At 35.8% G+C, this 13,578-nt stretch overlaps 1 protein-coding gene across 6 annotated transcripts in view; it reads right to left on the bottom strand.

The window, feature by feature from the left end:
- LOC123704962 (potassium channel subfamily T member 2) overlaps nucleotides 1–11,777 on the bottom strand; it is a 128,533-nt gene extending 116,756 nt beyond the window's left edge. For 5 of the 6 annotated variants that reach the window (XM_045653478.1, XM_045653477.1, XM_045653482.1 and 2 more), the window contains exon 1: nucleotides 11,035–11,776. In XM_045653478.1, the coding sequence (XP_045509434.1) occupies nucleotides 11,035–11,228 (194 nt within the window). In that variant the 5' untranslated portion in view covers nucleotides 11,229–11,776. Of the gene's footprint in view, nucleotides 1–11,034 lie in introns of all 6 variants that reach the window. The other variant, XM_045653474.1, reaches the window with a different exon arrangement.
- Between the last annotated feature and the right edge of the window lie 1,801 nt (nucleotides 11,778–13,578).

Genomic DNA, 13,578 nt, shown 5'->3' with positions numbered 1-13,578 from the left:
ATATCAGCAATATTATATCTGAAGAATGTCAACGCAGATGTTTAACAGCTCAATACCTATAAACTTGCTTACAATTATTTAATGTGGTTGATAGGCGAAGTTCCAAATATTTTTTTAAGCGTTATTCGTCTTAAAATTTAATAGTCCAAAATAAAACATAATTCTATTTGTGAACGTCATTATATTATAATTAGGTATTTGCGTAAAAGAAGTTTAACCAAAATCCTTCCATTGATGGTCATGTCAGTCATGGTTAATCATCCGAATTTATAACCATGGGAAAGGATAATAACAATAATAACTGACAGAAGAAAAGATAACATTCAAATTCAAATTCTGCGTTCCAGCTTATAATGGGATACCAAAGTATGAAATTGATACTAAAAAAATACATATTAATAATGTCGATCGTCATAGAAAGTTTGTTGCATAGCCTCAACTTTGGCAAGTCTGGAAGGTACAAATACATTAGTAAAATGATGTACAAGTGAACGTAATATTTAATCAATTTGAGCACAGCAACCTAATCTTCGCTGACTAAGGCTTCACATGCCGATTTCGTCCATTACTTTTGATTAGGACCTCGGATTACATCAACGTTGAACGTTCCCACGAAAGAGCCGTTCCTATTGAACCGAGATTAGATTGAACTTTGATGATTTAGAAAGTTATCACTTAGTGAGCACGTCCAGTGAGAAGTTATTTGGATTGATGAGCTTTCATAATGCAATCATACACTTGGATGTGAAAACTGCGTTTCGGTAATGGTTTTTACAGTATAGGTTCCGATTGCCCGACCCACACAAGTACTTATCCGGTTCAACCTGTCCTGCATATTTAATGCCATTCATCCATATTGTGCTCTCATTCGCTATTTCTATGGTTCTGGATTTTGTTTCCGTCAATTAAAAGCATTCAAACTACCTAGTTTTGTGTCAAAAACATTGAAACTGCGAATTATTTAAAAAAAATCATAATAGGTATCTAAACCATAAGTTTTCGCTTAACTATAGTTTGTTTTAAATGATTACTCATGATGCTCTCAGCTGAAAAAAATTTTTGGACCACTGTAAACGGGCCATCCTGTATATATTCTAAAAATGTATTGTGTTAAAACCAGGACAGTATTATATTTCTTTAAAAACTTGTATGGCGGGGTGCCGTTAGACACGCGTTAGACACAGCCAGTCACTAACTATAAATACTTAAAACTCAAAATTATTACAAAAGTCTATAAAAAAACAGTACATTATTATAACTGCCTACGACGCGACGTGATGTTTGAATTATTTTCAAAAGCCTTTCTCCTAACGAGCACTATTTCATATCATTGTGTAGTGCTTTATATAACGTGCACCTAATTATTTGTTTATACTGCATATTAAATTTATGTATAATCATTATACCTAATATATTTTACGAATTCACATCGTCACATGTCACTCGAAACGTAGAAAGCACTTAACCTACTTTCTGAATTTAGCTTCACAGGAATGTAATAATAATTTATATTAATTTTATATTTGATTTAAAACATTGTTTCTCTAAGATTGTTTCATATTCTTCGTATGCTTTGTAATATAATAACGAACACCGTAAAACCTTCATTGCGTAAACTTTTTGAAAATGGAATCCTGGCTGTTTAGAACTATTCCACAAAAAAAAAGAACAAAACCGTACGTTCCAATGTTCCAATTCATTTAAATTTTTTCTGATGCATATCGTGAAAGATTTCAGAATATTTAATAATAATTATTATTTTAGTAATTATTATGACCAGTTTAATAAATAAAAGTGAAATGAGTGAGAAACCAGCGGTGGGCCGGAAAACGAAGCTGGTTAGGGGATGTTGTAACGGTAAATTGCAGTTTTCTTAGTCCTCATTGGGCGTGCTTCGGCGTTGTTACCATTCTTGGTCGTGTAGTGCGAAATTTATGTCCGCTGTATTATGTAAGCAGGTCAAGCACCATGGACATAGTTTCAGCGCTATTTACTGTCTTCGCGTGAATAATTTCAAGCTACGTTTTTTTTAGTCTTTGTGATAATCTTGTTGAATACTGCCTTGTTTTTTCATAACGTTTTTAACGTTGTAATTTCGTTCGTTGGGTGTTTAAATATTTTCGCTTAGGTGTAAAATTTAAACAAGTCGCTATAAAGTCGCTGTGAATTTTTTGGAAACCGAAATGTAAATTATGTATTTAAGGGAATCGATCGAATTAAAGTAATGTGCTCTCACGTTTCACGTGACTATATAATATATCTAACTAAATATATTTCAGCTTACAAGCTGTTCAAGCTCTAATTAATGACCGTGAACTCGAAATTGTTGCTAAGAGCGGTGATAATGGCGCTTTGAAAGTCCTCGTCCTCGGCCGACTCACGAGTTAAATCATAGTTTTGTATGACATGTCCATTTTTAATGGACTAATATCATAATATATTTTTCCAATAATTGTTATTTCGGCCTTGTTATTTTGGATTTTTATAATATAAATATAAAAGAAAGAATTATTTTCATGTTTTTTATTTAATTCAATGTCTCATCATCGAAGGCTTTTCTATCAGATCGTTCAGTTGTATAAGTTGATAAAATAAATACACAATTATTCGTCGTCGCTCTTAGTAGTCGTAAAGATGAAAATAAATATTATGTTCTTCGGATGAGATGTGCAGAAGTTCACACAGACTAACATTTTCTGGCTTTAAAAAGCAGATAGATATTTTGGTTCACATTTTATATGCTCTAATAATACGCTATAGTTTTCTGAACATGTGAACTAGTACTTTGGTTGGTTACTTAAAAATAACTAGTTCTTTGTTTTTCAAAAACATAATATTCTCTATAACAAAAGGCTGTATTTTTTGTTTAATTCCGTTGTATTTTTGACCGTATTTTACGGTCAAAGTTAATTCGACAAAATTTACTTTTTTCTCTGCATTACTATTTTTTCGGTCAGATTTGTGAAAACATTTTTAAATCCAAGAGATTCTTTTGTATAACAGATTTGAATTTAAAGAAGAAAAAATGGCAGGTTCTTGAAAATTACCGCTAGCCACTCAATTGCTGTGAGAACTTGAAATATTGCATTTAAAAAAAACTAGAGTAAATAAATCAAGTTAGCGATATTTTAAGGACCGAAGCAGGTCTGAATATTTTGAAATATTTAAGTGAAAATGCTACAGAGTGCGGCGGAGTGTAACAATCAACTGTTGAATTTCCACGGATAGGTCTAATGATTTAGGTCAACGGTGACACTTTGCGTTCAGTTTAGTAATTACAACTTAAATTGTTTGTATATTTTCTGGATTTTTGCCTGTCTTTTAAAAGTTTAATTAAATTTCGTGGTATCTATTAATTGTGGCTTCTATATTTAAAGGTTTTTTGAAAAATAGTAGACAATAGGTATGGAATAAAGGAAAATATTAATTTATAGACGTACTAAATTTAATATTTTCCAGAATAAGATTAATAATATTGCATTAAGTGGGAGCTTCATCGAACCACTAGTTGTGGAGCTTCGCTGGCCTCTCGAGCCCTCTCCGTAAATATTATTATCGAAACGTGTATTCTGATTATTTTCGAATTTTTTTAAGATTTCCAAAACTAATAACGAGCAATCTGCTTTCGTTCTAACGAAGCGAACAAATAACGTAATGCGCCCTCGACTTGGCGAAACTTTGTGAATCATATATTTTCCAATAAATAGTAAATCTATGTTAAGACGAGTCAAAAGTGCTTCTTCTAGAAGTATAATTGAATAAATAAATGTTTAAAGCTCCAAATATAGGCACTCAAGATATAATTGCTATTTTTCTTCATTATTAAAACTTTCAGAAGTTTCCTTCGCTACGAAGAACTTTCACATGCAATTAATTATGCGTCTATACCGAGTTCACGGGTTTATTATTTCAAGTCAAACATATAAAATAAAATGTTAAACAGTCTTGTAATTAATTAAAATACTTTAGTCCGATTTGAGATTACTTTAATCAGTAGTAATTTTGAAAAAAGAGTTTGTTACTCTCAGGCTTGCGCCTGCAGTCGGCCGTAACGCAATTACCTCTCTGATGTCTTGTCACGCTTGTATCATCTAGCGAAGCTTTTGCGGAATTGTGTCCGTGAATGCGTAATGTGATCGATTCGCCGTTTGTCTCCGAGGTGTTTCTCGTATGCTTGTTTAGATTGGATTTTTATTATTTGGCGCTCAATTTACTCGTAGATATGTGTAGTGTATTTTGTTCTTGGTTTTGAATTATTTTTTGTGCTGTTACAATATAAGAAAAATCTATTATAAAGCATTTTTTAATAAAAATCTAATTTTTTTCTATATTAAATTATTAAGTTTTTTGTTATTGTAATACCTAGTTGTTTATTTTCTATTATCTCAACGTTTCTGAATAATAATATCTACGGTTACGAAGTATTTGCCGCCAAGAATTAATGTTCTATATTTTTATGCTGTTATTTTTAAATCTATCGAAATGTATATTTCATGCAATGCGCTAATGATTTGTTTCTTAACATGTGTTTCAAATGCTACTTATTGTCCAATTGCAAATGAAGATTTAAAAAGTTATTTCGAGATTTTATTGTAATTTTCATGAACGGTAGAACCGATGCCGAAGTAGCGGCAACGAGTGCAATACTACGGAATTTCGCTCTAACTACGAACCCGTTCCATCCGGACGCAAAAAAGCTATCATCTTCCATTACAGCATCGAGCCACCCAGCTAGTATTAGAAAGTTAGAAAAATATGGGAGGGGAGGAAAAATTGAGATGAGCAAAGATACCAATGATTCGGATAGTGTGGTAGTCGTCAGTTAGGGTCGGTCGCGCGGGTCGCGGCACATAGCGCGCGTTCGCGGCAGGTGCGTGGCGCGTGGCGGCCGGCGTGATTTGAGGCTTGGCGCGAGATGTGCGCTCCGCCCTCCCCGCAAACCGCACCGCCCGCACCCCGCCCCGCGCACCTTTGCTTATTATCAATGAACTTTACCCATAAGCAGTTCCCACCTAGCCACCAACTTTTTGGGCAAGTTTGGCAACTTTTAAAAATTTCTTAAAACTTTTATTTTTGAACAATTGACTAAGTTTTACTTGATAGTGTAGTGACGCATCATTGAAAGTATTTACATAAGTATTCTAAATTTTGTTTCCTGATTGAATTGGATCTCAATAAGGTAACTAAAAGATACTTATCAGCTAATTATTCTGTCATCCTTTCTACGAATTTGAAATGTGACCGCGCTTGGCGTTGTGTTGATGATTCAGAACATTTTCGTAATCTTCAGACTTTGATGTCGCTTTCCTACTCATGAACAGGAATATCATCTACAATCTCATCTTCCTAGATACAACCTGCAACATTTTGTATCTTTGTGTCTCTTTCTTTATTCATAGTGTCCAAAAAAGGAAAGTAAAGATAAGAATACATAAGTTATACCTAATACCTATTATGTTTTATCATAATATATTTTTTCTTTGATTTTCGGGAATTAATAAATGGAGTATGGTGCAAGCTGGTGCAAGTTATAAATTTCCTAATAGTTAGGGAGGCGAGGTAGCTAAATGGCGTAATTCAACGGCGCCGTTGAGACTTATCAAAATCGAAAGATAAAATAATTTCGAAAAGTAAAGCTTGTATGGTAAAAAGTAAAAACCATTTTAGCGGTGGGTTTGGCGTGTACGGTTTTTTTTAATATAAAAAAAACGGTTACTTGGGCATTCTCGAGCGCGTCAGATATTCATACTACGTATGCCCCAAGTGCCTCTGATAACAACGGTATACTAATCTGCCGGTTTGCGTTGCTAGGCATATAAATTAGTCAAAAATGCACAAAAAAAATTTACTCGAGCGCGTCAGATTTTTGCAAGGGGTGTTTAGTAGGCCCTGAGGAAGCTCCCCTTAAAAATGATGATAAGTTACGATGAATTTTTGAAAAATGCAAAAAAAAGTCTTTTTGAAATACTCGATTTTCATATTTTCGTCGTAACGTATCAGATTTTCATAGGGTAGGTTTATCTCGTATATATCCTGAAAGCATATTTTCTTAATCTTACAAAAATGTTGGTGGGTTCTCATAATCTGACCGAAAAAGGTTTTTGGGTTTCTTTTTTTCCTTTCTTTCTCCTTGATAAAACGGGGAATTCAATAATAACAATAAAGCGATAGATACAACCAACGTTAATGTAGATGAAATGTAGTACGAATTGTATTATTTATTGTATAAAAAATGAAATGATATAAATTTTTATTATAATTGTGTATGTAATTGTACATTTTTGCTCAATACATTTCATCTTCTTATTCTTCACTAGAACTTTCATATTGTGGCTCCTCATCCACAATGCTTCCCTGCTGAGTGCCTGCAACATCTGTAACAATTATTTCTATTCAGTAATTTTGTTGAGGGAATATTATAGAAGTAAAAAAATTTACCTGAATCAAGCGTCTCGTCATTCTCGTTGCCCAGAATATCCGGCGATACCAAAACATTTTCATACGCATCGGGCAATTGCTTCCCTATAAACCACGTGAACTCTTATTATTATTTTCATTCCACCCATGATCGGTTGGTGCAAGGGCAGTGATGTTGGATTTGTGCACATTCCTCCACAAATTGGCGATATACCGAGTTCTGAGTCAATGTTAGTACAGCTCTGACTGGCATGGGGGTAAATTGTAAGCGTCGTAGTTGCGTACGTCCAACGAGAACGGCTTTGTGTCAGCGTGTTGATATCAGCGAGTTTCTTCAGTCCGTACATATGACATATAAAAGATTGAAGCGTGGGGAAAATTGTTTGGATATCACAACGATCGGACCCTAAATCAGCGAGCGCTTTTTGAAAGATTTCAGATTTTCTCAAAATATCAAAAGGTATATTTTTGCCTCGTTTGTACAATGCTGGATTAAAATCGCATCCTGTTAAAGCGTGGAAAGCAGGCAGTGCGCGTGAAAGCATTGAGCCTAACTGCACTGACAGTGCCGAAACATCGATATAGCGACGTGCATTTCCGACTCCGAGATCCATCCACACTCTAACCGATTCGTTCAAGTGCTCCACATTGGCCAACTAATGACCAGAATATCTGTCTGATGTTCGAATGATTGTTGTAGAACCTTGAGGTAATTGACAGGCAAGGAAAACTGTCTTCGTGTCGGCTTCTTCGTGACTTGAGCATGAGAGCTTATCATCGATTGTTCTCTGCACTATTTCATCGACGACTTTGTAGACGTAGCACAAGTCGTGGTTCAAATAGATCGTTTTGTTGCGAATAATAACGGCCATCTCTTGACTACTCCAATGATCAATGAAAAACTTGACGAGAACTTCTTTGAACTTGATATTGTTCAAGTCCTTCGCAAAGTCTACTAATCGGATTTGCTGAGGACCGCTGATGTGGTAGTCTTTATCGTCATTCACACTGTTGCGGAGAGTATGCTCATAGTCTTTAATGGAAGGTGTAAAGTACACAATCAAAAACTATGGCAATTTCATTTCCTGGATTTTTTACTAAAACTGCCAAGAGTTTTTTTGAGGCTTCAAGTCAAAAAGTTTTAACTTTGGACAAAAATGTAAAGAGTAAAATTACCTTTTTTGTTTATGTAAACTTTTTTTTTTGCAAAATGTATCGTTCGCGACTTATATGCTGCAACGCGTTTTTCGGAAGACGAAATGGCTCCTCCAGACTTCCGGTCTTGTGGAAACCGGCAGATTTTGTATTTTTAGTAAGTTTTACATTATATTCTTCAAAATAAAAATAAAAAATAATAAAAAGAACGCGCTCGAGAATGCCGGATTAACGTTTTTTTTTACAAGTTCGTGACCCTATAACTCGGCGGCTTCAAGGACTTATCGTCAGATTAGTTAAATTTAGTCTTAAAACACTGGTTGATTTCAGTGTTCCAATATCTTAATCTGACGGGCTCGAGTATTTCATCGATTATTTTTTACTAATCTGATCGTCTATCCTAGGCGCGCGTCACTACATATAGAGCTAAATAGTTAACAAGGTTGTTCTATTAGGTCTAAGGTATCTCTCATATCTTAAACTGCCACGCTCGAGTATTACAGAAAATTCCCCTATTTGCCTCCCTAACTATAAGCTGGCTCTATTTTTTCTTTTAATTGATTGTAGTTATTTCTTCAGGAAAAGCAATCGGTTTTTACTCTTATGTCTGATGGTTTTCATTTTTGTCTGACGGTTTAAAAGAAAGTCGTGTTTGTTCCAACACTTATAACTCGAGATCTGCTGGACCACTTTTATAGTTTTGAATTTGTTGAATTTGTCTCCGGCCAGAATAGCAGAATATATGTTAAAAACAACAAAAACTAGATGTAAATTTCGCTCCGCAGAATCCACTTACGTGCTGTTTTTTATAATTCCAATATAATATTGGTTCATAAAATAATTAAAGTTTTGAAACAACGTTAAAATCTTCTTGTACTAGACAATTCAGAACAATTCTTTTCAATTCTCATTTTGTAGCCGCTTTCGTAGTCTATCTGTTTGTAGTCACTCTCGAGCGTAATTATAATATTAATTCAAAGCTTTTGCTTTAGTTTGTAGCGAGCAGTATATCAATGGTACAAAGAAAAAAGTTACTGCGCGTTTTGCTTTGATTTGTTTTGGATATGCATACAAATGTTTAACAGCTCTTCAAGCGTCATGTCGGGGCAAATGAAGTACCTCATTTCAAAATCAAATTTTTTTCATGTCTGGTCTGATATTTCGCTACGCGATTCGTTGTAACTACATAATATTATATATGTATATGATAAACAAAATGGAGTATCGTTAGGCATTATAGAAGTCGGATGGGGCTTCCATATAAATAGCAGTACAAATACAAAATAAACACTACCCGTTTAAAAATCCAATTTCAGAAGTATCGTCGCGTGATTAAAACTATAATCGTGGGGTAACATTTTTGACCGCTTTAATGCTCGATGGCTGACTGCGAGGTGAGCTCTCGGCGGGCACACGCAACTCCGGCCACGTCACACACAGCGCTAGGTTACTGATGGCTGCAAACTTTAGCGTTTGACTTTGCTACGTGTAAATTGACATGGCAAAGCGAACTGGAGTCAAAGGGAACTGAAGTTTAAATGCAAATGACACATCGTTTAGTGGCAACGGTGTACGCGCGACAAACACTTTTTAGGCTTGCGGGTGACATGGTAATAAGAGCCTTTGTGACCGCCATTATGTAAACTTGCACGATTAAAAAGCCATAAACGGCTTATAAATTTATTGCTCCTTCGTTTGTCTTTATTAAATTTATTTCTTTTTTTTCTGTGACTTACTGATTGCTGCTTGATCATATTTTATAGTCGTATATGGCTTGTAGTGTCTTCAGACTAATGAAGTTTTGTTCGAATACCTAATACACATCCGACTATCGAATCGGACCTCCGAGTCGGTAACAGCGGCTTGCCGCTATGGCAATAAAAACGCCTTGACGTTTACGATTTTATTGCCGTTTTGATTATTTGAAAAAATGTATACTTTTGGGTAGAGATCAAATAGTTGTCCGATTGTTCCTTCCGACTTGTTTGTTGACTCTCTATTGTTATTTTTATTTTATTAAGATTATAGCGCAAACCGTATAAGGTTTGCGCTTTCTGCTGTATTGTGTGAGGTGTCGCGGTTAGCTGTTTGGTAATCTCATCGCCGAAGTCGATCATGGGATTTGGGGCGGTGTTAAGTTGTTGAGAGGTAATTAAATCTTTAATCTGTTTCTTATTTGATACATATTTTATTTTTTCCACGTGTATTGTTTATTCTATTCATAAAACTACAATTATTACCCATTCTTATTATATAAGCCGAGCTTATAAAAGCTCTTCTGAACTTTGTGATTGATATCAAAGTTGTCAAGGTTTCTATAAAATATTCTATAAAGTCTACGTTCGTAGACAAGAAACAAGCTTACACAATCTATTTTTTCACCAGGTTTAGTATTGCTTAGATTTGTTACTTTTTCCATTCTACGAGACAGCGAAAGATGAGCTTGAACTAGGTATTAAATTTTATCATTTTAGTTTAAAATTATTTTCCAGGCTAAAATTGTATGTTTGCCATGGTAAGACAGTAGCTTCGTTGAGTGATAGCATTCCCTTTGTGCTTCTTCTTACAAAAGAGCTTACTATTAAGTAGTACTTAATAAGCTATTCCAATAAACAGTTATTATTTACAACCTACCATTTTAGCTATACGTACGGGTATGCGTTATACTATGATAATCACATTTTCAAATAGATAGCTAGCCAGTAACATAAATTATATTTTGTATGTTTACTAATTTTCCAGCGGACTGATAATATTTTTTAACCTTATTTGTTTTTGGGACGACCACGTGGAAAATCAAATTAGATCAAGAATTTTGAGCATTTGTATTATTTGAGAGGAATCTTTTTTGAAGCTACCGGGCTCCGAATTACCGGGTTATGAATGATGAGTAAGTTTAGGTATGATCACATTAGAACTCGTACAATATTATTAATTAATAACAACTTATAATTAATTAACAACTTCAAAATTTGGCTTGATGCTAAAGAAAGTAAAATATTGTCATGAGCGTCTCAAGGTACCTATTTATAAATTAAGCCAGGTTTACTGTTTCTGTATTCATGGCAGTGAAATGAAGCAAATTATAATCTCAGAAGTAACGTATAAAGTTGCAGTTGGAATGCATTAAGGATTGTGGACGGGCTCGGGTCATTAGGCTCAGTGCGCAGGTCCGAACTCGCGCTGCTCAGATGCGGCGTTGAGAGCGCTCTCAGCGGCCGCTACAGGCCTCGGCGGCTGGAGGTAGGCCCTTGATATCGTATGAAACCCGATCCTATCTATGCAATGGTAAAACCTATCTAGAATCACTCAATAGTCTAGTCTTAGAAGACTGTGCTAGAGCACGAGCGAAGCTATTCTTAGCATGTTTGTTTCCTTTCGACATCCTATATGCTATACCTCTTGTCGTTTATAGCTTCATGTATTGAATTAGCTGAAAATAGACACACAAATAGGACTCACCGTTCCTCGAAGCGTATGCTGGAACGGCTGATGTCGCTCCAGGCGCTCATGGAGCGTCCTCGACCTCGGTGCAGGACGCTGCCGAAGGCGCTGGTTGCGCGGCGCTCGAGCTCCACATCGGGAGGGAAATTCACTTTGGCGGAGCCGCGGGAGGACGGGCCTTCGGCGGACTCCCCGCCGCCCGAGAGCTCCATGTCGAACGGCGTGTACTCGGGAACGTCTTCGGGCTCCTGGTCGCTCCCATCGCTGGCGGCAGAGAGCGCCTCATAGCCGTAGCCGAGGCGGTCGGCCGCGGCGCCGACGTTTCCGCCGACGGCGCCCTCTCCGCCTGCGCCCCGCTGGCCGTTCTCTATGCGACTCAATGACGCGGCCTTGATGGACTGGCGCGCTCGCAGAGGGGATCCCCTCGCGGGAAGGTGGTTGGAGTACCGGAGTTTGCTGTGGCGGAACGTGGTGCTGCCCGGTACTATCCGTCGAGTCAAAGTGCCGCGAGAATCGACCACTACGCGCAACACGCTCTCAGATAGCGCACCACATACGGTTACTATTAGAATTCGATTGTTTCCACGACTATTAACGGCTTCCCGTTCTTACGTACAACGTCCACTCGATCAGTATGAGGTGGAAGCGTGTGAATGAACGGTATGAATGCGAGCAATGATGAAATTTGATAGTGTATGGAGTTAGCTGATGGATCTAAACAAAAGCGTATAGATACTACGTTTCATACATGAGGTGGAGATGGAGGCGAGGTGAAGTGAGTGAGCGAGTCCGGCGTGAAGTGCGCGCGGGTGGCGGCGGGGCGGGGTGCGGCGGGCGCTGCGATCGATGCGCCCGTTTAACGGCTCGCTCCCCGTTACATTAGTTCCACTCCTTTCCGCCTGAGTCGCTGAGCGCTTTTGTATACATTTTGAAAGTGACATATGAAAAGCGCAACATTTAGTTAAATACAATATATTTTAATAAATGCTCTTTGTATTGGTGATGTCGCTTATCATTACCTACTTCTCTATACTATATACAAAAAATACAAAGAATTTAATAAATTTTCATCTTATGTATACACAATAGGTATTAATTAGTAATGCTATTTACAAATGGGTCATACAAACGAAACATTTACAAAACTATCATTCGTTTCCCGATAGATGGCACCAATGTTACCATGCGCAAATGTGTTGCCAATAAAAATATCGCAACAACCGTTCAGAAATCAAAATTTTAAAATAAAACTAGCTAGGGCTTAATACAACAATCTTTGAACTAAACGTCGCTTACGGACAAACTATTTTCGAGTCAACGCTAACTTAAAAAATTTAAACATAAAAATAAAATATTCATATAATAATAATTTACGTTTAGAAATAGGGTTAACAACTACAGAAAAATGCGGCTATAAAGAAATCAAATAATTTGCTCCGCTTGCCTTGCAACCGTGAATTATAAATATTGATGAGGTTTAAACATTTATCATCAAGAACGATTTTATGGAATTAATTATCTTTATACACGTTACACGTACACGTACGTTATAATGTGAATTACGAACTATATTAATTATTTAAGTCTAATGCATTCGTTCGCGTATAAATAATGATAACAATCTCCAAATAAACTAAATATTAGTCATCATATGTTACAAACTTATAATTTCTAGAGCCCTCAAACATTACCATGTATTCAGTCTTTCCAAAACCATTCATATCTAAATCATTTGAAAAATAAATACTTTTTTTACATTCAATTTTTTTACAACTATATACTGAAATCAAAATTTTAGGGCATTCCATTGTAAGCAAAAGTATTATATATTTAAAGAATAAAAAAAAAACTTTAATTTTTAATAGAAAACTACGCTTTCTATACCTTTTTTTCGGAAGAGTTGTATTCAAATTATAAAACCAATATTAATTATAAAAATAAAAGATTTTTGCTTTACTTTTACGCTCCGTCTATTTACTAAAGAAAGGACGTTATAAGAACCACGATGATCCATTTTACACTGCAGTAACGACATCTATGCGTGGTTTCCTAAAAACATTATTCAGACTTATGTTATCAGCTCTGTCTCTATGGGAGAGCAAATAAAGTTGGTGTATAATTGAAGCTATAGATTGTAGATGGCGCTATTAGAAACTTTTGTGATCGCTATTTAGTAATATTTACTCTTATTACCCTCAAAACTTTCACTTTTTTTCGTATTTCAAAAATATAAAATGTCACAGAAACTTATTTATATAATCTACAGCTTAAATAACTGGTTAACTATCATGGGTTGCAAAATTTGATTTTCTTTTTTTATCTGTTTAACTACTTTCGGAATACCCTTAGTTAGTCTATATTATATTTTTGGACTATTAAAAAGCATCGTGCTCTGGTCAAATTGTCTTCCTCAGACAACTTTTTCATTCCAATATTTTTTAAATCCACTTTTGCCATGGGCAAACCAACGTACTAGTTTCTTGAAACCTCTTTGAAGATTTCAATTTTTCCTTTTATTAGATAAGGTATTCTCGACTGATAGGAACTTACATTGATTTTTCT

The sequence above is a fragment of the Colias croceus genome, chromosome Z (genome assembly GCF_905220415.1).
Source record: "Colias croceus chromosome Z, ilColCroc2.1".
Classification (NCBI taxonomy): Eukaryota; Metazoa; Arthropoda; class Insecta; order Lepidoptera; family Pieridae; genus Colias; species Colias croceus.
The sequence above is the reverse complement of the archived record's forward strand: the minus strand, read 5'-3'. Positions and strand labels throughout refer to the sequence as shown.